The 24,880-nt window shown below is 51.0% G+C and overlaps 3 protein-coding genes and 1 long non-coding RNA gene across 9 annotated transcripts in view; 3 read left to right on the forward strand and 1 right to left on the reverse strand.

Annotated features, from left to right (window-relative positions):
• Window positions 1-4,617, forward strand: part of ENTPD1 (ectonucleoside triphosphate diphosphohydrolase 1) — a 32,651-nt gene extending 28,034 nt beyond the window's left edge. For all 5 annotated transcript variants that reach the window (XM_027710903.2, XM_027710904.2, XM_027710906.2 and 2 more), the window contains one exon: window positions 1-4,617. In XM_027710903.2, the coding sequence (XP_027566704.1) occupies window positions 1-207 (207 nt within the window). In that variant the 3' untranslated portion in view covers window positions 208-4,617.
• Window positions 1,127-24,399, reverse strand: LOC113982550. The gene is made up of 2 exons (XR_005562781.1): window positions 20,673-24,399; window positions 1,127-1,382 (listed from the first exon to the last, which is right to left on the reverse strand). It is a non-coding gene; the product is annotated as an uncharacterized LOC113982550 (long non-coding RNA).
• Window positions 8,186-20,449, forward strand: CPN1 (carboxypeptidase N subunit 1). Of its 2 annotated transcripts, none has more exons than XM_027710911.2 (9): window positions 8,186-8,837; window positions 11,767-11,963; window positions 12,614-12,769; window positions 13,199-13,381; window positions 14,892-15,003; window positions 15,657-15,796; window positions 15,944-16,043; window positions 17,613-17,731; window positions 20,176-20,449. In XM_027710911.2, exons 1-9 carry the CDS (start codon window positions 8,615-8,617, stop codon window positions 20,305-20,307), a joined length of 1,362 nt encoding a protein of 453 aa, XP_027566712.1. In that variant the 5' UTR covers window positions 8,186-8,614; the 3' UTR covers window positions 20,308-20,449. The 2 variants fall into 2 exon arrangements, with proteins under 2 accessions (XP_027566712.1, XP_039235126.1); XM_039379192.1 differs by lacking the exon at window positions 8,186-8,837 and adding an exon at window positions 10,678-11,177.
• A 362-nt stretch (window positions 24,400-24,761) lies between the features above and the next one.
• The window catches only part of LOC113982568 (dynamin binding protein), a 33,698-nt gene continuing 33,579 nt past the window's right edge, over window positions 24,762-24,880 (forward strand). The window contains exon 1 of the mRNA XM_039379193.1: window positions 24,762-24,778. The gene's annotated coding sequence lies outside the window, so the exon portion shown is untranslated. The remainder of the gene's footprint in view (window positions 24,779-24,880) is intronic.

The raw sequence follows: 24,880 nt of genomic DNA on the forward strand, positions 1-24,880 counted from the left end.
ATTGGTAGCAGTGATGCAGGTTGGACCCTGGGCTACATGCTGAACCTGACCAACATGATCCCTGCAGAGGAGCCAGCTTTGCCCCCTCTCTCTCATGGCAGCTACGTAGGGCTGATGGTGCTGTGCTCCCTTGTGCTGGTGTCTGTGCTCCTGTTTGCTTGGCTTCTCTTTCACAAGCCCAAGTGCCTGCAGAAGGGGGTTGTTTAGGAAGAACCTGGAGGGGAGAGGGGCCATGTCACCCTGGCTGTTCAGGGCTAGGAGACCCCAGCAGAGCAGCCTGTACTGCAGAGTTCCTCTCACTGAAGCTACTGACTGTACAACAAGGGCATTTATTTCTTCTGACTCACATTTGCACTGAGAGATGTTGGGACATCAGGCTCGCCACCTTTCTCTGCCAAGGACAGACAAGCTGGTGTCCCCTCCTTGAATGGGTTGTACTTTCATTCAATGAAACTTTGCTGCTTGTTGATTTCTGCCTTGTGCACAGCATTATAAAGAGAAAAGTGGCAGCAATCTTTGGGAGCCAGTGCTCCTGCAAGGGTAATCTCAGGGTCACACATCCCACTGAGCTCTTGGGAGCTGTCACACACAGGGTGATCCTGCTCCTTCTCTGCTGAAGCTGTTCCCAAGAGCCCTTACCACACCAGCACACCTCTGCTCACCTCCCTGGGCCCTGAGCTCTCGCAGCCCTACAGCTGGGTACAGCACTTGCACCTGACCGGCCCCTGAAGGTGGGTCAGGCTCCCAAATGCCACTCTCGGAAAAGAAGGGATGAGGACGAAGAAACCGAGCGTGCTGGTGGTCATCAGCCCTTATCTGGGCTCTGGTGGCTGTCAGCTCCTTTTGCAGGTGGTAAGAAGCCTTTTTCCCACATCTTTCTGATGTTGTTGCTGGACCAAAGCTGGCTCACTGTCGCACTGAGCCATTCCCATGCCCCTAGGGTACATCAAGACACGAGTTTCCAGCCAGGCATTGCTGTTTTTTGCAGGAACAGCTTGTACTGGCCAAGGATCCTTGCCCAGTAGTGAGTGCTTATGCCTACAGGAACTCTGGTGTTATCAGCATGCCTGTAGGTATAGACCCACTAAAGCAATCCAGGGTCACTGGATAATAGAGCAGCCTCCAATCTAGGGAAAATGTTTATTAAGTAATGTTGTTATAGACAGCTGGCAGCAGTTAACCAGCATTGGTTAACTTTGCTTTCCATCAGCAAAATTACTGAAAATTTGCCTTTCCTTCCCTGATGGAATAGGCTTATCCTATAGCCATAAGACCCAGGGCTTGTGAGTGCACATACTGAGGCCCATCTTCCAGTACACAACTAGGATGATGCCATTGATTGGGTTTATGAATCACTTTCTTCCATTTTTCCATTCCTTGGTCTGAAAAAAAAGAAGAGGTAAGTCAGAAATCCGTTTTTGTAAAAACACTCAGAAACCACTGGTGCCTGTCTACCTCCCACAAAATCTTGGATATCTCTTCTCCTAATGGCCTGTAAGTGCCGGAGGTCAAAAGAAAGCAGATATTATAGAGAAAAAGGGATAGTAAACATGTACCTTCACGTGTTTCCCCAAGCAAAGGTGCAGGCAGTGAGGAGGGGGTCAGGATGTGCACACCCAACAACACCTTCTCCTTTAGGCAAGCGCAGACACAGAACTCAGAGTTTTCATGCTCTCCCAACCTGTTCTTCTGCACAGTTCAGGCATGAAAATATCCCGCAGTTATTTCTGCTTTATACCTGGAAGTAGAAGCCCTAACATATTGAAGAACCTAAAGGTAAGGGAAAAATCTACCCTGTGAGCTTTGGGCAGATCGTTGTTCTTCCAAAAATTGGTGTCTTATTTTTGCTCTGAAGTAGCTGACTTCAGCTTCTGTTGGACCTTGTTCTGCCAGTCCAAAGGACTGAGTAACTCTGCTATTAAAAATCCCTTTTTCCTTGTTGGTGCTTGCAAATTGTCATTATATCATATTAAATAGGTTGATCTTCAATCTGTAAAGTGCTCTGTGCTGACCTCACTTGTAGCTCTTGACTCCACTTCTTTTAAAAGTTTTACATCTTTCTGAAATTGGAACACCAAAGTTTTTATCAGTGAGTGACAGTAGAGTCATTAATAGTGTGTATAAAGTAATATCCTCTGGTTTTGATCTATACTCTGCGTTCCCCATTTATATATCTCAGGGCCACATCTGCTCATTCAACAGAAAGTTTTGAGACTGTTTTGTCCAGTTGGACTATTGCAACTTTTTTTTTTCTCTCAGTAATTGCATTCCAGAACAGCTGCTGTCCCACATTGTGCATCACTGTCTCCAATATAAGCTATTTTGCCTTCCACGTAGCTCCACTGAAAGACACACTGTTCAAAGAATATTCCCCCGAGCAGATTATCCAGTTCAATCCACAAACGACACTTCACCACACTGTTAGTCCATTCACCAGTTTTTGTTTTATCTGCAAATAGACTGAGATGTTGGATTCAGCTAGAGATGCAGTCTTCCTTCCGTTTTTTTTCAGGAAATATAGGTAGATGAGAGACTAATGGTAGTTTTTGATCGTGGCTGGAAGGCATGCAGGAGATACGTGTGATTAGAGCTGCTTCTGCTGCCCAGACAGCCTCAATTGCAACACACCTCATCTTGTGCCACCTCCCTTGCATACGGAGTCCTCATAGCAAAGCAGAGGCCCTGGAGAAGTTCCCCACACGTGCTGGTGCATCCTTCCTCCCCATGAACAGCATGGAAACCTGCAAAATGGCAATTCCTCTCCTGAGATCTCTTTGGGGATCTGGCAGCTGCTGAGTTGTGTCCATGATGGAAACTGGCAGATCCATTAAGACATTTCAGAAATTGATGCAGAAACTCCATGTGGAAGCTGGTGTGGAAAAAAAGCTTGTGCCAGTCTGATTTTCTGGTCCCTGCTAAGAGTTTATGCCAAAGGAAAAGGACAAATACAGAACCTGTGAGAAGAGCTTTCACAAAGTTTTGTATCTTTATTGCAAGTCCCACAGTATTAATATTGTTAGCTCCTGATTCCAGAGCCAGGTGAGCAGCTGGTGTCTTCACTTACTCCCTCCCATCATAATTATCTTGCTTTTTGGTTTCAGTTTTGGGGTTTTTTTTAAAGCTTTAAATATGACTGGAGTGTAACCTAAGGGCCCCAAGCTAAGATAAATACAAAATATGTTTCATTTTTTTAAACCTTGTGACTATTAGATCCCATTTATAAATCAATCTCTCCAAAATTAGAATTTTGAAGGTGACAACAGACATGCCATTTGAAAAATCACTTGAGCAGACTGAGGCTCCAGGAACTGGTTGACTGAAGGCATCCTGTCAAGGTGGGACCCTTGAATATCATTGCCTGTATGTGAACCTTCACAGAACAGCCTATGACTTTTTTTTCTCCCTATTTCTCCTGTTATTGCAGGACTTTATTCATAGAGGCTACTCAAAATCCTTGGTCAAAGAGTTCAAGTTTAATGAATATTCATTTCTTTGCTTCTGTGTTGTATCTGACCCAGCTGTATTCAGCTCAAATGTTCCAGAGACACCCAATGTGTGCAGGAAGACCATTAATGGTAGTGGAGGGAATGTCCAAATATGCCAATAATAATGTATCACTTCTCTTGTTAATACAGTTGATCTGCCTCACTGATAATTATTTGTGCCTTATTTCTAATTTGACAGCTTCTGGCTTTAATATCTGGCCACTGGCTGCTGTACTGTTTTGCTTTTCTGGGGTAAAGCATCTTTTAACACCACATGTTCTTGTCTAGCAAATATTTATTCACTATTCAGCACTGCTGAGCTGCCAAGATTCCAGACCTTGGTCTCTCCTAGAAGAGAGAGCTCTCCTGGGCTCCTAGGAAGCCCTGAGATGTGCTGCAGCAAGGTGAGATGTCTCTGTTTGGGGTTCAAATATTGATAGATCCGTTTTTGGGAAGGTTCCTTGCAGGGGGATTTCATAGCTTTGGATAGTGCAGGAGTAGTCTGGTCTTGCTGGGACTGATAACTTCTATGAGCTCTCCCATGTTCACCCAAGTGTCAGGTGTGAGGCAAAGCCACCGGAACTTCTCAGAGGAGAGAGCCTGGGTGCCTGCAGCACACTCACCTCTTGCAGAAAACAACTGGTCCTCACCACAGGCTCTGAGTACCTTTCGCTCTCCTCCCTGATAAAGCTACCTCTCCTCTGTGCACAGGCTACAACTGACTTCTCTGGCCCTACAGCAAAGCACAGGGGAGCCTCCACTTGAAAGGAAGCTCTCAGAAGTGGGGCCATCACCTCTGCAGTGGGAGCCCGATTTGAAGTGTCTGGGCTGGCCAGGGCTCTTCAGCTTCTCCAAGAGCAACCCTGGGCCGGATGTGTACCCCTTCCTTCTCCACCCCAATTCTTCCCATGCTCTGTGCCAGGAAGGATGTGCAGGCTCTGCAGGGCTGCCAGCTTCGTCACAGGCTCTACAGACTGTTTAGGAGGGGCTGGGGGGACACGCTGAGGACAACAGTTCCTGCCACCCAGGCCATGTGCTTTCTTTCTGTGGCCCAGCCCTGAAGAAATGGATCTTTGTTTTGATGCACACACAAGTCTCTGTATGCTTATCATAATAAAGACTTCTGAACTTATGCCAGAAAAGTTTTTGTGCTCTTTTCCAGAAGATGGGAGTCTGCCAGTAGTGGAATGGAGCTTCTGGCACTAAACATGGAAAAATCCTGAGATGTGATTTCCTCTCTTGTCAGTTCCTTGATGTTCTTCTGGGTCAGATCTGAAGTTCACGGTGGATGGTAGCATCCCCTCCCGGTAGGGAAAGGCACTGTGGTCTTTTCCAGGCTCTGGGCACCTCACACGGGTGGCCTCACTCCCAGGAAGGCTTGCTAGTAGCCAAACCCCATCTTTCCTTGCTTTAGCTTCACCCTGACGTCCTCAAAGCAGCTTGTTCTCCCCTGCTGATAACTAGATGGATGCAGTCCTCTGTCCTCATTTTCCCTTTCCCTCCCCCAGGCGGCACCACTGGCATCATGCTGGCACTGCAGCCCACCCTCCCACCCCCCCAAACAGGTGAAGGACGGTGGGCCTGTGCCCCTTGTTCACAGGGCTGCGTGTCTCCGTGTGCAGCCACAGCTGTAGCTCTGCCAAGGCAAACATGCTTGCCATGGTCTTTATTTTTCTTTCAGCATGAACTCTCCACAGTTTGCTCATTCTTATGGCTATTAGCTTGAACTTTCCTCAGATTTTCCATTCTTCCTCTGGTAACAATATGGCCAGAACTAAAATGAACCCATCGGATGGAGTCTTTCCATGGCTGGCTCTGGAGGGATCAGCTCCTTGCTGACTGTGACCACCAGCCATGCAGTGATAGAGGGGACAGGGCTCACATTCACATTCCTCTCACTCTCGCCACTGTGGCACAGAGCATTCCTGCTTCCTCTCCTACTGCCTCAAGGTTTCTCCATTTTTGAACATCTGGGTGGGGGGTGGGGGGGTGTATGATCCATCCCAGATGTATTAGCCATACTTTCCAAACTAAGTCGTTATTTACTTCCTGCACTGTTTCTAAGTTCTAACATCTTATATTGTTTGTTTCTGCTTTCATCATTGTTTTTAAACATGTCCAAATTTATCACTGGATTAGGATGTCGTTTCCCTAGAGTGTGTTAAGAGCCGTGCTAGCTCAGATCAAACAGGCAGTGCTTTGGCATTCCTCCCCAGCTGCATGGGGGGGCGAAGATCTAGAGGGATAGTTGGGGAACTGCGATAAGCCTTCTCTTCTAGCCATTAAGAAATTTGTGATCAAATGATTGCTTCAGGATCTGATAGCTGTGGGTGCCCCTGTTCCCTATGAATTAATCCTATTCTCTTTTGCATTCATTTAACTTTCAGCTTTGACAAGGTAATTTCAATGTGTCTTCTGTGCAAAACTATTTCCTTTTGTTTACTTTAAACCTGCTGCCTGATAACAGGCTGCCCCCATCCCTATGCTATGGATAAGGCTGACTAACTCTCCAGACCTAGTAGTGTGTGAGATGTGTTCTCCGCCCACCCAAGATTTTGCTCATGGCTCCTTTTTAGGCTCTAATGGTCTGGCATTTCTTTTTTTTAAGTGTTGTTTCTCACATCAGTGTTGCTCTTCTCCATAGGAAAGTGAGAGCTTTCCTCATGTGTCCCTTGGCAGCACTACAGTTCCAACTCTCCCACTGCTGTCCCAGGCTACGGAAAGCAGCCTGGGAAGCGAAAACGGAGGGGGGGAACAGACCAAACATGGGGCTTGTGCTATTTTACTATAGCCCTGCCTAGCACTCTGGCTGCCAAGTAACACTGGCTAGTGCTGGAAAGCCGCCCAGGTCTTTCCAATTGCCTTCGTTTCTGAAGGCTGGGAAAGGAGCAGCTCCATGGGAACCCAGCAGGCCTGGGAGCAGGGATGTGAAGGAGGCGAGGGCATTTCCCGCTGCTATGTGGGCAGCCAGTTCTGCAAAATACCACCAGATGTGGCTTGCTGAAGAGATAAGAGCTGTCCTACCAGACCCATGCCCACAATGCCCATGCCACAGCTTCAGCTACTTTGCCTTCACTTCTTACATGTGCTGGGAGAAATTGTCACCTCCAGCCCTGATTCTTGTTACCCGGCTACAGATGGGTGCAATGCCATTCCTGCTCCTGGATGTGTGATGTTTTCAGACTGGCTGACAAGCACGGATGTGGTGGGATGAAGCTTAACTAGGAGAAGGTATTAATATGGTTACTGCTGTCTTTATATGCGTATAATATTTTTTCTTTTTCTGGTCATGTCTTCAGAAAGTTACTTTTTCAAAAACAGCAGGAGGAGGGAGCCTGTGCAGATGGAGCAGAAGACCAAGAAGGCACAGGGATAAGGAGGGAAAGTATAGTGTATATATATAGTATATAGGAAAATATATAGGTGTATATATACATATATATATATAAGAAGTATATATATATTGGAAAATATAGTAGGGCTTGGGGCAGAAGAAAGTCGAAGTTGGAAAGTCTTAGTAAGCCAAGCCATGAGCAGGCAAACCATGTGCTTTGCCCACCAGCCTGTACTGTTTGCATTAGAGGCTATCAACAGGGATTCCCTGGTTTTACCACTGCTCTTCCTGGAAAACTGAGGTAGAAAACCAGTTGGCAGCACAAGCTGATGTGGAGAACAGGTAGGAAAGCAGTGGTGTGGGCAGCACTGGTAGAGGTTGCTTTTCTGGGGGAAAAGGCAGCTAGAGCAGACAGAGTTAGGAGCAATGCTGTATGGATCCACCTCAACGTTGAAGGGAAGGCAAATGTTTGGCATGGCACTGAGAAGCCCATTGCTAATGGCAGGATGAGCTCCTTTCCAGCATGGCCTGCGCAGAGCAGAATAGCATGTTACCAAAGGGAGCCTTTCTCGTGGCCTGTCCAGCTGTGATGGTAAATTTTTTTGGCTGTTTGTGCTCGTATTTGGGCTCTGTGTCAGGGCTGTCCTAATGAAGATGTCTGTCAGAGCTGCTAAGCTGCTGGAGTTTTAGCCTCGTGGGGCAAGGCTGCAAAGCAAAGTTGCCTCCCGCAACTGCGCTGTCTGCAGGCAGAGCACAGGCACCCTGAGGTGTCTGTTAGCCACTGGGACAAGGGTGGCAGAGGGGTAGAGAGGAACTAGCTTCCCCCACACCCAGAAACAGTTTGCAACTCTTTGTTAGCAGACAGCAGGGCATTTTCATCTGTCTTTATGCCATTGAGCAATCTCCTGCTTCCCAGTGCCTACTGGAGTTCTTTCCCATGCCCGCTCCCAGAGCAGAGCAGGGCGATACCAGACCGCCGAGTGGAGCTCTCCGTGCTGTCTGCTCAGCAGACAACTCCTGCATCACCCCCCACGTTGCTCTGTCCTCCCCCCGCCCCGTCCTAGCTCGGCAGTTTGGGCTGGTGGCTGTGCGGAGGGCGATGCGGTCCCTGCCTGTTTATCCCGGGAGCAGCCGGGTGAGCGGGACTGGGGCAGAGGATCGGACTGATCCGCGAAGCCCGCGGCGGTGCCTCCTCCGCTTCCTCAGGAGATGGGGCAGCAGAGGAGGCGCGGCGCGGAGCCGGGGACGGACCCCGGGGAGGAGCTGCGGGAGCTGCCCGCGCCGGGCAGGCAGGGGCCGGGCAGGGCTGCGGGAGTCGTGCGGCCAGTGAGGCCGACCTGGCGCCATCCCCACCCCGCTCGGCTCTTGCCCCACGAGAGGACTCGGGGACGGCATCCCCCCGCCCGCCGCCCCCCTCTCCTCTCCCCCGCCCGCCGCTCCCCGTGCGCTTGGCAGCCCCGACGCCCTCCGCAGCCAGTTTTCCAGCCCTGCGCTTCTTCTGCGGTGACAGCCAGTGGCTGCGGGGGCCTGTTTGCTGTCCGGTTAATAAGTGAGCTGGAGCGGGGGGAAACTTCTTCCCCGGCTGAGAACGGGCTCGCCGGCGGGCAGGCAGGCGGGGGGAGCATTCCTGCGCCGCGGGGCCCCGGCGCGCCCCGCTCCCGCCGCCCCCCGCCCGCAGGTGCAGGGGGCTGGCATTCGGCAGCTGGAAAAAGCTGGTTGGAGTTTGCACTTTAAGCTCACGGCTGGGAGGGAGCCGGGGCTGGGAGCTGGTCCGGGCGCCCGGCGCCGCGGGAGGATGGCGCGGTGGCTGCGGCCCCTGGTGGGAGCCCTGCTCCTGCTCGAGGGGGCGGCCGCCCTCAGCTTCCTCCACCATCGCTACGAGGAGCTGGTGCAGGCCCTGTTCCGCGTGCAGAGCCAGTGCCCCTACGTCACCCGCATCTACAGCATCGGCCGCAGTGTCGAGGGCCGACACCTCTACGTGCTGGAGTTCAGCGACTCCCCGGGCGTGCATGAGCCCCGTAAGTACGGGGGGATGGGGACAGCGGCTCCGAGAGGACGGGCTTCGCTGCCACGCTCCCTGCCACGCGGCACTGCTGGGGCACTGGGTGGGGGGTATCTCCCTGTCCAGGCAGGACTCCTGGCAACGCCCAGGTGTCAGGCAGTGCCGTCTCCAGCGGAGACCCCGCAGCCAGCCCAGGGGCGCGCACGCCCAGCCCGCACGCCTGCACTGTGCTTGCGTGAGCTGCAGCTGCAGCGCGGCCCGGGCGCGCACTTTGGACGGAGCGCTGAGTTTTCAGCGCAAGCTAATGCGAGAAACCAAGCGAGTCTATCCCAGCACCCCACCTGCCCCGCCACCCTCTCCCTCCCAAAACAGTGTTGCTCAGGCAAGGAGAGGCAGCACCCACCCTCTGCCCTTTGCTGCTGGGTATTGGCAGGGAACAGTTCGTGCTTTCCTCCTTCAGACCGCAAAGCCGGGAGGACAGAGCAGGCACCCTGGCAGAGCAGGCGCTGGGCTCCCAGAGCCCTGCCAGCCCCGTGGGCTGTGCAGCCCCAGTGACAGGCTGTTCTCAGGGATCTCCACCTGCTGCCACGTGGCCCTGTGGAACCTTGGCAGCAATGGCCCCTTGAGCTGCTGCCTGTAGCGTGGAGACGCTGCCTAGCCAGACCTTGCTGACAGCTAAGTGCCCCAGGTGGCTAAGGGGACCAGCTGGCTCTCCAGGCTGGGTGGCTGCACACAGGACTCCCTCGCATCCCTGCCTGGTGCCCCTGGGCTGCAGATAAGGATAGAGCTCTGCCTACTTTTTGCACGATCTTTTGCCTTTTCAAATCCTGGTTGATGTGGTTAAATGCGGGGGCCAATAAGTCCAAGCAGATTAGTCACATGGAAAACTGCAGCAGTGAGCAGTGCAGGGGTGAGCGGAACCTAAACCTGTACCTCCCTCAGTGGAGCAGCCCCACAAACCCCACAGCACCCCATGCCTAGCAGCAGCTTGCCCAAGGACGCACTGCACTGGGGGCATGCTGCTCCACTCCTGCGACCCAGAGTATCATCTTCAGAGGTACCAGAAGGTGAGATGGGAGACTTCCCACCCTGACCACCTCTACGACAGCCCTGTTTGGCTTCCTGACAGGTGCTGAGGACACCTGGGGCACCTCTACAGTGCATCAAGGGCTGATTCAACGCAAGGAGTGGGCAAAGGGCACTGGCAGTGCACCACTGGATTTTACACTTGCAGAACCACAAGAGAGCAGCTGAAAAGGCCCAGACTCAGATTTCCCCTGCCCCAGGCAGGCAGCATGAACCTGGCCACCCTCAGGCTGTCACTTTCAGCTTGTAGCACAAGGAATTTGGGAAACTGTGGATTTCCTTAAAGGACATGGAAAGTAACTCCAAAAAGTAAGCCTAGAGTCAATGGGTTTACATGCACTAATTAGGGCTTGTGTATCCGTAAAGACCAGCCGTTTGCATACTGAAAAAGGCTGACAAGTCCTGCTGCAGACTCAAACAAAACAGAGAATCCCTGCTGAGACTTTATTTTTTTAAAGGCTGCACATATGCCCAGGATTTTTCTATATTTTTAGTAACTGAATTATCTAATTAAATCAGTTCTCGTGTCCCTGAAATCTAACAAGGTCAAAATATGTTGCCCACTTCTGGTATCTTGCACTGAGACACAGCAATCAAAAGATTCGTCAAAAGCAAAATCTTTAGTCAAAATTAGATGTTTCTTTTGGATGTGGTGTCTCCTCCCTGTGCAGCAAAGGTGCAGGGGCTTTTGCAAGCAGCAGCTCCCAATGTGGAGCTGTGATGCCTTGTACCCCAGGGATCCTCATGGACACCATACGTGGAAGCAAGGCTGCATTCTGCCACTGCAAGTCTGATCCCTGCTGGTGGCCAGAAAACTCACCGTTCAATGGGAGTCTCAAGCTCTGGCAAGCTAACATTTGTAACAACACCCTTTTTATTTCCTGACCTTTCCATGTGACAGTCAGGCTCCTTTTATAAATGACTTCCCCTGGTGTCTCTCATCCTACCAGGGTGACTCTAGCCTTCAATTTGACATTTTATTTTCCCACAAGTAACTGCTTTAAAAAGACCCTCTGGGAAAGCATAACCCATCCCTCATGTGTCCTACCTCTCCTTCAGCAAAGCAGTAAGTCCTGCTCCGGGCACAGTCTGTGGTCTCCAAGTCTGTATTTTGAGACCTTATTTTAGAAAAGTCGGTGGTAAGAGACCATTTTGCTCCTACTGGAGCTGCCTGAGGGACAGTTTGATTCATATTCAACTCAGCTGCTGAGGCTTTCTCCAGGTTCTTGTCCCTTGAGGGTGAGGAAGGCCCTAAACCTTGACCTTGGAGGTAGGTAAAGGGGAGGGACAGAGGAAACCACTGCTGCCTCCCATCAGCACGGGAGTCAAGGCTGATGACAGCAGTCAGAGGTGACTCTGCTCTTCCAGTGAAAGAGCACATCTCACCCCAATCCAGGAATTGGTATTATCCTGACAAGTAATGAAAAACTCCTTAAAGAAGTTTTTTTTTCATTTAGAGAAATGGCCTGTTCCCTCCACTGCCACCCACAACATTGCTGTGAGGCCCTGGCACCCCAGGGCTCAGGGTGGCAGCAATCCTGCCAATGCTCCCTGGTCCCTCCGTGCTGTCTCTCCCCAGTCTAAGATGAAACCACCTGCAAATACTCCTCTTGTGTGGTCCAAAGGCCCAAACCAACCTGGTGAGGAGCCTGAACTGCTCCCAGGAGTGCTGTGGCAAAACAGAGGGGAGCCCATATGAGAACTGTGCCACTCTCCCTTGCTGAGGTTTGCATTTTCCAGGGGAAAGGGTAATTTCACACCATTTACTGGGTGTCTGCCTGGGGCTCCCTGTGGTAGGAATTTGCTCTTCCCCCCTGTCCCTGCGCTGGCTGATGTTGTCACTCTCTTGCTCTCTCCAGTGGAGCCAGAGTTCAAGTATGTTGGAAACATGCATGGGAATGAGGTGCTGGGCCGTGAGCTGCTGCTGCAGCTCTCTGAGTTCCTGTGCGAGGAGTACCGCCGGGGAAACGAGCGGATCACCCGCCTCATCCATGACACGCGCATCCACATCATGCCCTCCATGAACCCCGACGGGTACGAAGTGGCTGCCAAGCAGGTACCAGGCAGCGATTGCCTTCTCCAGCTGGGTGGGGGCAGAAAACCCTTCCAATCCCTGTGGGATCCCCTTCCCCACAGTTAGGAGGAGCAGGCATGCTTCCTCTTCATGCCCTGCCAAATTTGTCCCCTCAGCTGGTGTCGCTGCTTCTCACCTCCCATGCCAAGGGCTTGCACTGTGTGTCCTGCCACAGGTGACCTTGGAAGCTGATTGGAGGAGACTTCCTACACTATCTTACTCTCCTTAGAAGTTATTTGTCACAGGAGGGCCACTGCAAATCCCCTGCCCCAGACTAGGGAAGTGGCAGCTGATGAGCAGGCAGGAACGTGAGAGATGGGGGAGGAGTAAGCCCCCTAGTCCTCCCACAAATCTTCACCAGTTTCTTTGTACTGCTAGACTTCAGGGAGATATCCATGGCTCTTTCAGTTAAAGCAAATTGTTTATTTGTCTCTGTCATCCTGGAAAATGAAGATATTGTTACTGACTTTGCCTGTCAGTACCAATATTCTTTATTGTCCTGCCAGCAATAAGATGGGTTGTGACTCAAAGGCACTGAAGTGCTGTTACAGTGGCCAGCCCCTGCCTTTCTGACACCCAACCTGCCTGCACCCACCCTGTACTCACCCCTGTGATGCACCTTTGCCCTGCAGGGCCCAGACAGCAACGGGTACTTGACAGGGAGGAACAATGCCAATGGAGTGGACTTGAACCGCAACTTCCCTGACCTCAACACACTCATGTACTACAGCAGGGAAATCAGCGGGCCAAATCACCACATCCCACTGCCTGACAACTGGAAAAGCCAGGTACTAGTCTGGGAAGCTGTGAGAGCTTTTAGAGTGTCTCAGCATGCAAACAAATACACTGTCATTTGGCTTGCATGGTGCTTGACTCCTTCTCTAAGCCTTCTGCATGCAGAGAAATGATGTAATCCTGGTCCTATATCACAGCTTGCACCTCTGCCAGGAGGAGGGGCTGGCATCACAGCACGTGCTAGCTAATGCCTGTGTCTCAGGTTTTGGGGTTGTTCTGGGGTTGTGCATATCCAGCTGTTGCAGGATATGCACAGGAGGAGCCTGCTCTGTGTATCAGGGCAGGTGGTGGAGAAGAGAGGAAGCTGCAAGGGCTGCAGCAGACACATTGTGGGACAGGGTCTGATATGACCGATCACACCGCAGCCCAGCATGGAGCAGCAGCTGGCCCAGAGGTAGCTGAGCTCTCTCTTCTCCTCACAGGTGGAGCCAGAGACATTGGCTGTGATCCAGTGGATCAGCAGCTACAACTTTGTGCTCTCAGCCAATCTGCACGGTGGAGCAGTGGTAGCAAATTACCCCTATGACAAGTCTCAAGATCAGCGGTTCAGGAGCCACCGGCGCACGGTCAACACACCTACCCCTGATGACAAGTTGTTTCAGAAGGTGAGCACAGCCACGTGAGAGCATTCCCTGGCAGGGTGCAGTGTGTGAGAGCTGGATAGGAGTCTCTGATCGCTGCGTCATGCAGGAGCTGAGCCAAGAAACGTGTTGGAATGAACCATTAGCAGACTCCGGCATTTCTGCCAGCCATCAGCTCATGAGCCAGGTTCAGGGCAGTCCCACTGTGAGCCGGTCCCACCAAAAGGACAGGCCAGTTTTAACCCTCAGGAGCACCTTCCTTGTCTGTGCTGCGCTTGGGTTCCCCATAACCCCGGTACCACTGATGTCTTCAATAGCAACCTGCTCTTCCAGAGCTGGAGCCTGCCCCCAGCTTTGCCACTCCATCGTAGCATGCATAGGATTTTTTTCCTAGAGACATTGCAGGGTCGGGCTGGGGATCTGCTGAGAGCAGGATAAGGAGGGTGAGTGCCCAGCAGGCACTTGCAGGTGGTGAAGAACAAGAAATACAACAGACAGCAAGAGTACCAGGAGCATAAGCAGACATCAGGACATGCATCAGTCTGTGCTGCTGATCCTGTTAGCACTAGCTGCAGCCTGTGGTTTTTCCTCCATTATCCCAGAAAACAATGCCTTCAGTCACTGTTTCCATTAGGAAATACCCAGCACAAGAAAAAAGCAAGTCTGCGTCAGAACAGTTAATGAGAAAAATAAGTCTGAGTTGGAGTTCCGCATTCTCTGGAAGCAGAATCTATGCAGGGGCTTGCCAGGACCTCCTGGGATCACAACTGTGCTCAGATCCAGATGTAAAGAGACTGCAGTCTGGGGCGTTGGCTAATGATACCCACATAGCCTCAGAAGTCAGAAATGTAGAGAAGTAACTGTTTTCTTGCTGAAAGAATGAGATTACACCATAACACCATAATACAAGGATATAGAGTTTGTATTAGAAAATGAAAATGCCAGTCTCTCTTAAACTGTGTCCTATGCAAAGGACTGGCTTTGGATGCAGCAGCCCAGTTTTAGCTCTGCCTTTGTGTCTAAAAATAAGCAGTAATCGTAATAAGGGCAATAAAGAAGTGGTTGCTAGAACACGAAGTTGTCCAAACTCTTTCCTAATCCAAATTCCCCTGATTTATATGGTATTTGCATCAGGACTGGTTAGTTTTCTTTGCCTGTCTTCTCCCCCTGTTAGTGCCGTTTGCTGTGTGGGGCCCAGCATCAATGGGGCTGAGTGTCCCTTCATGGGCCCAGTGCCCTCTGTTCCCCCTGTTTTCAGTGGGAGCAGGGCAGAAGCCACGTGTGACATCAGCAAACTTCCAGCTTACCAGAATACTGCTCCTCCTCTGCCTTCATCTGCCTACATTTTGTAGAGGTCCTGGACACCTTGTGTTGTATTTCACAGCAGTAAAATGCAAGAGCTGTCTCCTGTCTGACTTCCCTCCCACGCTCCTCAGTGAAGCCTGTGCAGGAGGGAGCATGTTTTGTCCAGAGCCAGGCAGGTTCCCCAGCCACACGGGGCTGGAGCAGTGACCCGTGGCTGCTCTCCCTCTAGCTGGCCAAGACCTACTCGTACGCCCACGGCTGGATGCACCGTGGCTGGAACTGCGGGGATTACTTTGCCGATGGCATCACGAATGGGGCATCCTGGTACTCGCTCAGCAAAGGTAAGGGCTGGGCAGGTGAGCACCACCCACAGCAAAGTGTTGACCTGAAGAGAGGTGAAGGGATAGACAACAAACCTCAGGATAGAATGTGTTGGGGAAGGAGTGTGGCAATAGCACTGTGCCCATTACTAGACACCATTCTGGTGTCTGCATCTCAGACCAGGAAATGGCTTGGGAATACTGGAAGTGTCTTGAGAAAGAACCAAAGAAATAGTCAAGGTCTACAGAGACCTGCTGTGTGCTGCTGGACAAAGGAAGCATTAATCTGTTAGTGTATTTGAAAATGCTATAGCATAACTCCATCAAAACCCACAACTGACCAAAGGGAAGACAACAAAATCAACACTTTAGGCTAGAAAGAAGATTGAAGAGGAACTGGGCAGAGGCACCTGTGGTACCCAACCTCCCTGATCTTCTGAAGGCAGAGTGGTGAATGATCCAGCTGAAAGAGAGAGTTGGGCAGCCACAGGGGGAGGGCTGCATGGGGGGGGAGGCTCTAGTCACACTGCCATGGAGGGAGGAGGTTGCTCCTGTGGCCTAAAGAAGAGTGGGATGGTTCTGGTTGAAGAAAGACAGGGGCCAGGATGACTGGGACATGAGAATGGGGAGGGAAGGGGGCCTTGCCCTGGCCACAGGCTTTTCTTCTCTTTCAGGCATGCAGGACTTCAATTACCTCTACACCAACTGCTTTGAAATCACCCTGGAGCTGAGCTGCAACAAGTTTCCCCCCGAGGAGGACCTGGAGCGGCAGTGGATGGCCAACCGAGAGGCCCTTGTTGCTTTCATTGAAGAGGTAAGGGGGCAGTCCTGAGACCTTCACCTTTCCTGCAGGTCCCTGTGGGCCCTGGTGATAGGGGACCAGTAGGCACTAGGAGTGGATGCAATACCTTCTTGAGCAAAGGAGGGCCCTTGACCCATCAGTCTGTGTCCCTCCCTGCAGGTTCACCAGGGCATCAAAGGGCTGGTGTCAGACGAGAACAACAACGGCATTGCAGGAGCAGTGATTTCCGTCCAGGGAATCAGCCATGACATCACCTCTGGTGGGTTGCTGGTCCCCTTGTGTTCTGTCTTTTTTAAATATAGCCTCTTGGAGGCTATCAGGATATGTGGGTGGAGGTTAGCAAGTGAGGCTATGTGTGGCCAGCATGGTTTGTTTCCCAAAGACACTAGCTGTGAGAAACATGCCTGTGCATCCTTGACCAGAGAGGGCTTAGGAAAGCCTAGGGAAGACAGAGGCAAGAACTGGAATGCAAACCTTATGGTAAAGGACTTCAGAAACTCAGCTCCTATTTTATCTGAGAGAGATGATTGAGAGGATAATCTACTCAAGCATCTAACTATATACAAAGAGCTGAAACAATGGATAGGAAATATTATGACAGCAGAATAAGATAAAAGACTGAAAGTTCAAGCCTGACAAGTTTAGACTGAGAATGAAGTGCCACTGTATCTTATCCAAGTTGTGGTTGTTTCTCCTTTGCTGTCCAATTTTAACCTTCTTTTCACGAACACCCTCCTCCAAGCAGACCAAACATTACAGACTGGCTGCAGAAAATAGCCGATATTACAGCTCTTCAGAGGTCAGACTACAAAATAATCAAAACTCCTCCTGGCCATAGATCTGTGACTCAGTAACACTCTAATATTTGGCACTTATGCCAACCTGCATAGGAAAGGGGAGTGTGGAAGAAATCACAGAAGAGCTGGCTGCCAAGGGCCCTCTGGGGTCTCCTGTCCAGCCACCTTCTTGGAGCAGTATTGTCCCCAGCATTGGCTCTGATTAGCCATTGCTCCCTCTGGCCAATTCTCACTGACACCAAGGAACAGCCTTTCTGCTGTTCTGTGCCAGGGCTGTACCATCTTCACAGTGAAGCTGTGCTTCCTGATCCACTCTGAGGCAATTTGCAATACCCATCTAGTTCCATAAATGGGATTATACTCCATTTGTCAAAGTGATCCGTAATGTGGTGCTACCTCACTGTTGGTTGTCTCCTGTCCCTGTTCTTGCCTCTTTCTTCCCTAGGCTTTCCTAAGCCCTCTCTGGTCAAGGATGCACAGGCATGTTTCTCACAGCTAGTGTCTTTGGGAAGCAAACCATGCTGGCCACACATAGTATACCGGTACATGGTCCGTCAAAGTGCTCCTGGGGCTTTCTTATGGAGGCAGAATCAGGGAGCAGCTGAGCTGATGAGCAGCTAAAACCCTGCTAACCCAAATGTGGCAAAACTGTGTGTGACAGGGATTAGAGATTGTGTTATGCACAAGGAGTCAGACTGGAGCTGTGATTGCCCTTAGGTCTGCTGTCATCTGACTGGTGAGCGCTCAGATTTACAGGCTCCCTACACAGACACAGCCAATGCTGCTGTACAGTCCCCTTTCACTTGGCATTTACCTGCAGACTGACCTGTCCTCCTTGGCACTAAGGAGACATCACTTGCAGTGTACCAAAGTGAATCCAGCCTTGCAGTAGCCAGCAGATTAGGAAAAAAAATTCTGGGTTTTGAAGGCTACACAGCCTAGAGGAAGTACCTCGGCAAGAACAACTGGAATGTCTTTTGCTTTGCTCCCTGAACATCCTGAGTGCTTTCTCTTCCTGCCTTGTGTTCCAGGTGATATGGGGGATTATTTCCGGCTGCTGCTGCCTGGCACTTACACTGTCACAGCCTCTGCAGAGGGGTACCATCCCCAGACGGTGACAACAACAGTGGGCCCAGCTGCACCTTCATTGGTGAGTCAGGCTGCATAGTCACAAGGGTTTCTCAAAATATCTTCACCCCAGGGAGAAAGAAATGCAGTAGGGGATGTTTAGTGAGCAGTAGAGAAAGGAGATGGGATGTCAAGCATTACCTGTGGCTATAGGCTGGCTGCTTTGGCAGACACAGGGCTCCTTGCAGCTCACAGAGGGAATCAAGGTGCAGACAATGCCATGTGCCTTTCAGTTCCTTACTGAGGGCTCACAGCTGCCCTGGGCTGCCATGCCAGCTTCTGTGTCCCTCTGCCACTTGGCCATAGGGAGAGCCCCTGGCTGGCTCGGACTGCTGGTCTTTAGCTCTCACTCCATTCTCTGCACTCTCCAGGATGAGATGATGTGGAGATAGCACATGTTCCCTGAGGTTTAGTTATCCCTCTAGCTTTGTGGGTTTCAGCACTCTGATATCATCTGCATTCTGCCTGGGACCAAACACATTATCAAACTCATAGCAAGGGGCTGAAGTCTGCCTTTCTTTCTGCTGAGAGCACCAAGGTAGATGGAAACTGGGTGCCAACAAAGAACAGCCAAGCACCTTTGGGAGATGAAGTGCTCTTGACACTGCTGTGTCTTCTACAGTACCTTTCTGAGGGCAGGCTGGACAACTAGAAACTGGTTATAAAAACAGTGTATGGTGATCCCTGCCCCTGCTGTTGCCTTGTGAACATGGTGGAACCACAGATGCAGCCTCCTCTAAGGACCATCACGAACCCAACCCCCCCGTGGCATCCTGGCATATCATTTGCTTCGCTGCATGTACACTGGTCAGGCTCTGCTGTAAATACTCTGTGGTTGTTCTCCCACTGTCCATCTCTTCATCCCGCTCTGTGCAACCTCTGAAGTTCTTCCAGAACTGCCCTTTTCTCAGGATTAGAAACCATCTAATTTTCGTCCTAAATTTATTTATGGTCAGTTTATCCCTATTTGTTCTTGTGCCAATGTTGTGCTTTAAATAGCTACTCTTCTTCTCTGGTATTTATTCCCTGGTGTATTTATAGAGACCTGTCAAGCCCAATCCTAGCCTTTGTTTTGCTAGGTTAAGCACCCAGCTCTCTGGCTCTCCTTTTTAAAATAGATTTTCTTTTTACTGTGTTACTGTAGAAGACTGATTTGTTCCCTGATGATCTGATTTTTGGAGATCTCCTCTCAGCAGCCCTTCTGTCCCCATTTCTGCAGTACCTCCCATACCCGCTGTTCACTCCATCCCTCCCCAAGGAAGCCCATACAGCCTGATTCCAGTTTCACCTTTCTGTATGGCCTCCCCATTCCCCATTTATCTGTTGCTGTGTTTTGCATGCTTGTTGTCCTCTTCTCCCTCTTGTACCTGCTTGCATGGCTGTAGTGGATGAGGGTTTCTTTCCTGAAATTTTTTTTGCCTGCATCTATTGAAAGCACTGTATAAGAAATGTCGCTCGTTTGTACAACATTTTCCACAATAAAAAAAAAAAAGCTTTCAGCTGCTTCAAGAACTGAGTTCCCTTAACACTGCCTGAGGCCCCTTATTGTTTGTCTTGGCCCCAGAGTCAGGTAGAAGCATGTCCTGCAGACCTCTGAGCCAGCAGCACACATGCACCGCTGTTACAGAGTGTAAGGTGATAGATAAGGCCACATAAAAGAGGAAGAAAACCCTCCTGATGGTTTCCTGGAAAAAAACCCCTCACCTGGGGAGATATTCCCAGAAACTGATAAAAGGATTAAAATGAAGAAAGGAGTGATATGGAGATAACACAGCCTTTTTTTGTGAACAACCTGGCTGCCATCCTGGCTGACTGGAACTCAGCAAGTGGATCCTTAGGTCTGTTTCATCTGTCGATCACCCCAAAATTAGTTTATTAATTATAGCCACTCAAAAACTGCCTAAAGAAAAAGGTATAAAAAGAGATTTGACATAAGCAAAAATTGGAGAGAAGTTCCATCAACGCTGCGGAGGTAACCAATGGGCTACCTTTTCAGCCTCCACCTTCTCAGGACACCTTGGGGTGAGCAATTGCTTTATACACATACACTAATTTTACTTTTGCTCTATAGTACTTTAAAATCTTTACTTATTCTTTGTTAGTTCTTTTGCTTTAGGGCGGGTGCTTAGGTTTTGCGGTATTAATATTCTTTGTAAGCTGCTTTTGCTTTAGCATGTGTGCCTATGCTTTGTATTATTATTATCATCACTACATAGTTTAAGTGTGCTTTTTTTGCAGTTAGACCCTATTCCAGACACAGGAAGCCCCACAAATTGTCACAAATTTGTATAATAAATGTGTTATTTCGTGAACTGTTATTTCATGAACTGTCCGTTTTTAGGTGCTGGCAGTTTGTCGACGGCGAAATAACTCCTAGGAAAAACCTGCTGAGGGGTTTTTCTACTGCTATTCGGTGTAGTCCTTATATAAATAGGTATCACACAGTTATTTTTGTTCTTTCTCCAGGTGCATTTCCAGCTCAAACAAGAAGTGGTGAGGAAGCCCCCGGAGCGTAAAGCCTCAGGCACACGCGTGAACAACAAAGCCCTTCAGAAGAAAGTTGTGCCAAGAGCCACCCGCCGGGGGACCCAAAGATGAGGACAGCTCACTTGGCAGAGAGCTGGGGGAAGCCGTTTACATGAGGTCTGGCTGATGACTCCAACAGTGAACTTTCCAACAGTCCAGCATGAAACTAGCCCACATTATTAGGTTATTAAACAAGGAAGTATTTAATCCCTGATCAAATTGTGAAGTCATTCACAACAAAATGGGCCTGGGCTACAGTTCCCTGGGAAGTGTGTCTGGTGTCGGTGTGTGCTGAGTTCTTCTCCTGCAGTCACTCCATCCCAGAGAGCTCTGTTCCCTTTACTCCTGGACTCAGTTGCTACAGCCCACTTGAGAAGCCCAGACACTAGTGCATACCAGGGATAATGAACCCAGGCCTTGGTGTATGCTGCACTCACCTGGGCACACGAATCCTGGCACTAGTCCTCTGGGTGTGAGTGCCACACTTCTCCCTCAGGTAAGGACACTTGCTGCCTGTAGACCCTGAAGTTAGGGGAAGGTCAGTTTTAAAGCAGGCAGTGATGTGAGCATCTCTGAAGACAGTTTGAACCATATGTAGCACACCTATTGCTGGTTGGCAACATTGGGAAGTGGTGGTCCAAGGTCATGTCCTGATCTTGATGTGTAGATGGGACTTTTTAGTACCTGGTTTGGACTATTGGTAGTCAGACAGGCTGAAATGATGCACTCTGGAAAAGCCGAAGATGATCCCATCTCCTTATGTCTTCAGGCCCAAAACAGATGGTTTGCTGGGGGGTCTGCTATAGCCAACACAAACTATTAGTCTGAGCACAGGAGCAAATATGTGAGGTTTTACAATTGATGATGAGTAGAAGTGCAAGCCAAGTTATTTGATGTTCCTTTGAGACAAATACCCTGAACCTTGGTCCTGTCAATGTGCAATGGGGAAGTGTGTATGCTTGATGCCAGCAGTGTGCTGTGCAGGTACCACATAAGCCACGTGAGTTGTAATTGGGTTAGGAGAGATGGGATCCATTGTTCAGTGAGGTGGGGTACTACAGGCTGAGTCTTAAAATGCTGCTTAGGCTGTGCAGGCAGGTTTGGAGTGGAAGCAAGAGTAGAAACAAAGCTGGTTATTTCCATGGTAAAAATATCTTAAGCAGGCAAAACCTTTCTAGCATTCTTCATTGAAAATAAATAACTCCAGAGGGATAAACAGCACGCCCCAGTGATTTCTTTTTCCTTGGCTGGTTATCCCTATCTCCCCCATACAGCCATTGGTTACACTGTTTGTCTCTCTGTCTCAAGCCTGTCCAAAAAGTGTCCCCCAAACATCCCTTTGCTCCTCCTCTTTTCCAAACGTCTCTTCATTTCTTGAGAGCAACCTGTATCACCCTTCTGCATAAGCAATATTCTGCATTTCATCCCTCACTGTCACCTCCTCCTCTGCCTGTGCTACAAGATGCTGGTGGCATTTTCAGCATTAGCAGCACACACACAGTTGTAGCTCTGCCTGCTAACAGAAGCTTTTTCTCTGTCATGCCAGTTCTTGTAAAGGCAGAGGAAGCTGTCCCTTGCAGAATAATTATACAGGCTACAAAGTGCCAGGAATGGTAATGCACTTAATTGTGGCTGAGTGATTTTGGTCTGTAGAGGCCAGAGTGGGCTGGAGACACTGCCCTGTTCAGCAGTCACAGCCAAAGCTGAATTCCAAGCCTTCAATTTTATCTTTTTTTTTTTGTCCTGTAGCAGAAGAAAATTAAAAAGAATGGCGAGGCTGAGATGCTCAAAATTCCATGTGGTTTAACACTTCTTCCACTGGCCAAGCCGAGCAGCATCACTGCAGATGCTGGACCCTCCTGCTTGAAGCCACACGTCAGTGCACGTTCACCCAAAAGATTTCGTGGTGGACATGCAGGCAGGACGAGGGAGGGCACCCCGTGTCCCACAGCCTGGCCCCATGCAGCACACAGGGGTCTGCTGTCACCTTGTGTCCAGCCCCTGCGTGGGAAGATATTGTTACCCCCAACTACGGCACTAGCTCTGCTGGCTGAGCTGACTGCTGACCTCTGGGGATCTGTATGAAGCTGAGAGGAACGAAAGGGCTCTCAGTTGGTTAATTCAGCTGAGTAGTCCCTGGACAGGGTGATGCTGAGCCCATACATAGCTGCCCGTGCCACCTGCATCCCAGCAGAGTCACAGGTTACCTTGCTGAGCCTGGCTGGCTGCAGGGTGCTCTCATATTGCCCTCTTGTGGTCCTAGAAAATGTGGGACCATCTCAATTCCACTTACTTTCCAGGGCAGAGTCAGGGGAGGGGGATTTCTTCTGTAGAACAGGACAACCAACCCAGGAGGCCTCATCACTCACCCTTGCAGGCTGCTGTGGGGTTGGCAGTGCAGCAGAAAAATTACAGTCTCAGTGGCAACCCTTTTTCCCTACAAGACGGTTCCTGCAAGATACAACCCTCTGGAGGACTCTCTCTCTAGGCTGGGATTCATCCAGCTCATTCTCCTCCCAGCTCTGAATATTTTTCTGTTGAACAATTTGGTAAAGGTCCACTTGGCGGTGGCCGAGTTCTCCACGTGAAAACATGGTTACAAAATATTTCTGAGGCAGGACTCTTTAAGCACGCCTCTCAAAGGCGTGCCATGAACTTCGCCCCCAATGTAGCAAGAAGTGTGGGCTGAAAAGGGCACTGAACCTTTGGACAACACCTGCAGCACAGTAGTTTCTTGTGCCTTTGAGGCTCCAGTCAAGGCAAAAGCGGTTTACAGGTTTGCGTCAGAAGACACAGCAAATAATCAATCCTCCCCATCTTCTCTGGGCCACTTATGATTTTATAGACCTCTTCTCCACCCTGTGTCCTTCTTCCAAGCTCAAGAGTCCCAGCCTACACTGTTTTTCACTGTACAGTTTGTTCCCATATCTCTGAACATCCTTACTGCCTGCCTCCAAACCTTCTTTCATTCTCTTTTACCCTTTCTGAGAGGAGATGGTGGAAAAACATTTAAACAAACTGAAGCCCAGCCCAGTAAAATGAATCAAAACTCTTTTAAGCAAAATTGTGAGGGTCTTGGGAGAAGCAGGAGGGCGGGTGCCTTCTGCTTTCTGTAGTTGGCATGGAGGAAGCAGAAAAAGGCAAAATACAAATAAATCAAAGAAGAGCAGGGCAATTTTGACGGGAATGTCAGCAAAGGAGAGCGGATCGTGGCAGTGACTTGAAAGGCTGCAGGAGGAACTGTGAAAATGAAAAAAGCTCAAAACTTTCCCTGGTAGGCAAGAACAGTAGAAATTTTGAGTTAGACGACATCTAGAGCCCTGCGGCAGGGGCTGGTGTCCATTATTCAGCACCAGTAAACTGTCTACAAGCATCCATACCTGCGAGGAAGAGAGCACCCAGTTCCCTGTGCAGCTTCAGGCCCCCTGCCAAAGTCACCGCACCACACCCGCAGTGTGGGTCCCCCCCAGGAGAGCAGACGTGGAGTCAGCGCCCAGCCTGGGCACGTACCAACACGACTCTGAGAGCGTTGGTGCACCGTGCTCCGCACACCCGCTCCTGCCTGGTGGCAAGTCAAGCTGGGATCTGTGTGGTTGCTATGGAGAAGTGTAACTAAATGCACAAACAAGTGCCAAACGGTGGTAACTACTCAGTGGGGCTGAGAGACTCTGGGCTTTACAGTGGGTTGCTGAGGGATGGTGTCCTTTGGGGCATGGAGGCTTTTTTTTGGCCTGCCAGGAGAACCAGTGCAGGACCTACTGTATTTAGTGTGCCCTACTCTGTTTCTGTGATACACAATCTGGCCCTCCCTGCCACGGATTTCTGCTGGGGACCTATTTTTCTCCATCTTGGTGCTCTGGCATGATCTTATAGTGTATCTAAGCAGCCAAGCTAGCTGCTAGCAGCAAAGCTGAGCCTGCACCAGATGGACAGTGTAGACCCGCTCGTCAGCTGCTGCCAAAGCTGAGGCCAACAAGGCAGTGAGAGATTCCCAGGGGATGGCAACAGCGGGGAAGGGGAGCCCCGGTGGTGTCTTCGAGGCGGCAGCGCTCTGTGGGGAAGTGGAAGAGGGTTTGCACAGGCAGCTGCCTGCCGTGCCCCGCGCCGGGCTCCCGGGTGCTGTGCCAGCAGCCTGGCACGGCGCACGGCGCACGGGTGCCGCGTCCAGCCTGGAGGATACGGGGGTGGCTGCACCCCGTGTCCCGGCCCCTGGCACCCACGCTGGGCACTGTGTCCCGCGCCGGGCTGTCCCCGTGGGGGAAACGCCTCGCAGCCTGGGGCCGGGCGGTGCTGCAGAAAGGACGATGTCCCCACGTCACCCGCGGGCCCCGGGCTGGCCAGGCTGCGGGCCAGCCCCGCGGAGCAGCCCCGCCTCCTGGAGGCACCACGCCGGGCCGGGCGGAGGCGGCCGGGCGGCGGGGCGGGCGCTGGGGGCCGGGCCGGCCGGGGCCCGGGCGGGGCTGGGCGGCCGCGGGGGGGCGGAGGCGGGAGCGGGACCCGCAGGGCCGGAGCGGCCGCGGCACCCGGAGCGGGCCGGGAGAAGGTAGGGACCCGCTGGAGCGGCCGGGGGTGGCCGGGCGCTCCCTGCCCGCTGCCGCCGCTCGGCCCGGCCGCTGCCCCGCCGGCCTCCCGCCCGGCTCCCCCC

This window comes from Pipra filicauda, unplaced genomic scaffold, assembly GCF_003945595.2.
Source record: "Pipra filicauda isolate LSUMZ 115617 unplaced genomic scaffold, ASM394559v2 scaffold15_size4787011_pilon, whole genome shotgun sequence".
In the NCBI taxonomy this organism is placed as follows: domain Eukaryota; kingdom Metazoa; phylum Chordata; class Aves; order Passeriformes; family Pipridae; genus Pipra; species Pipra filicauda.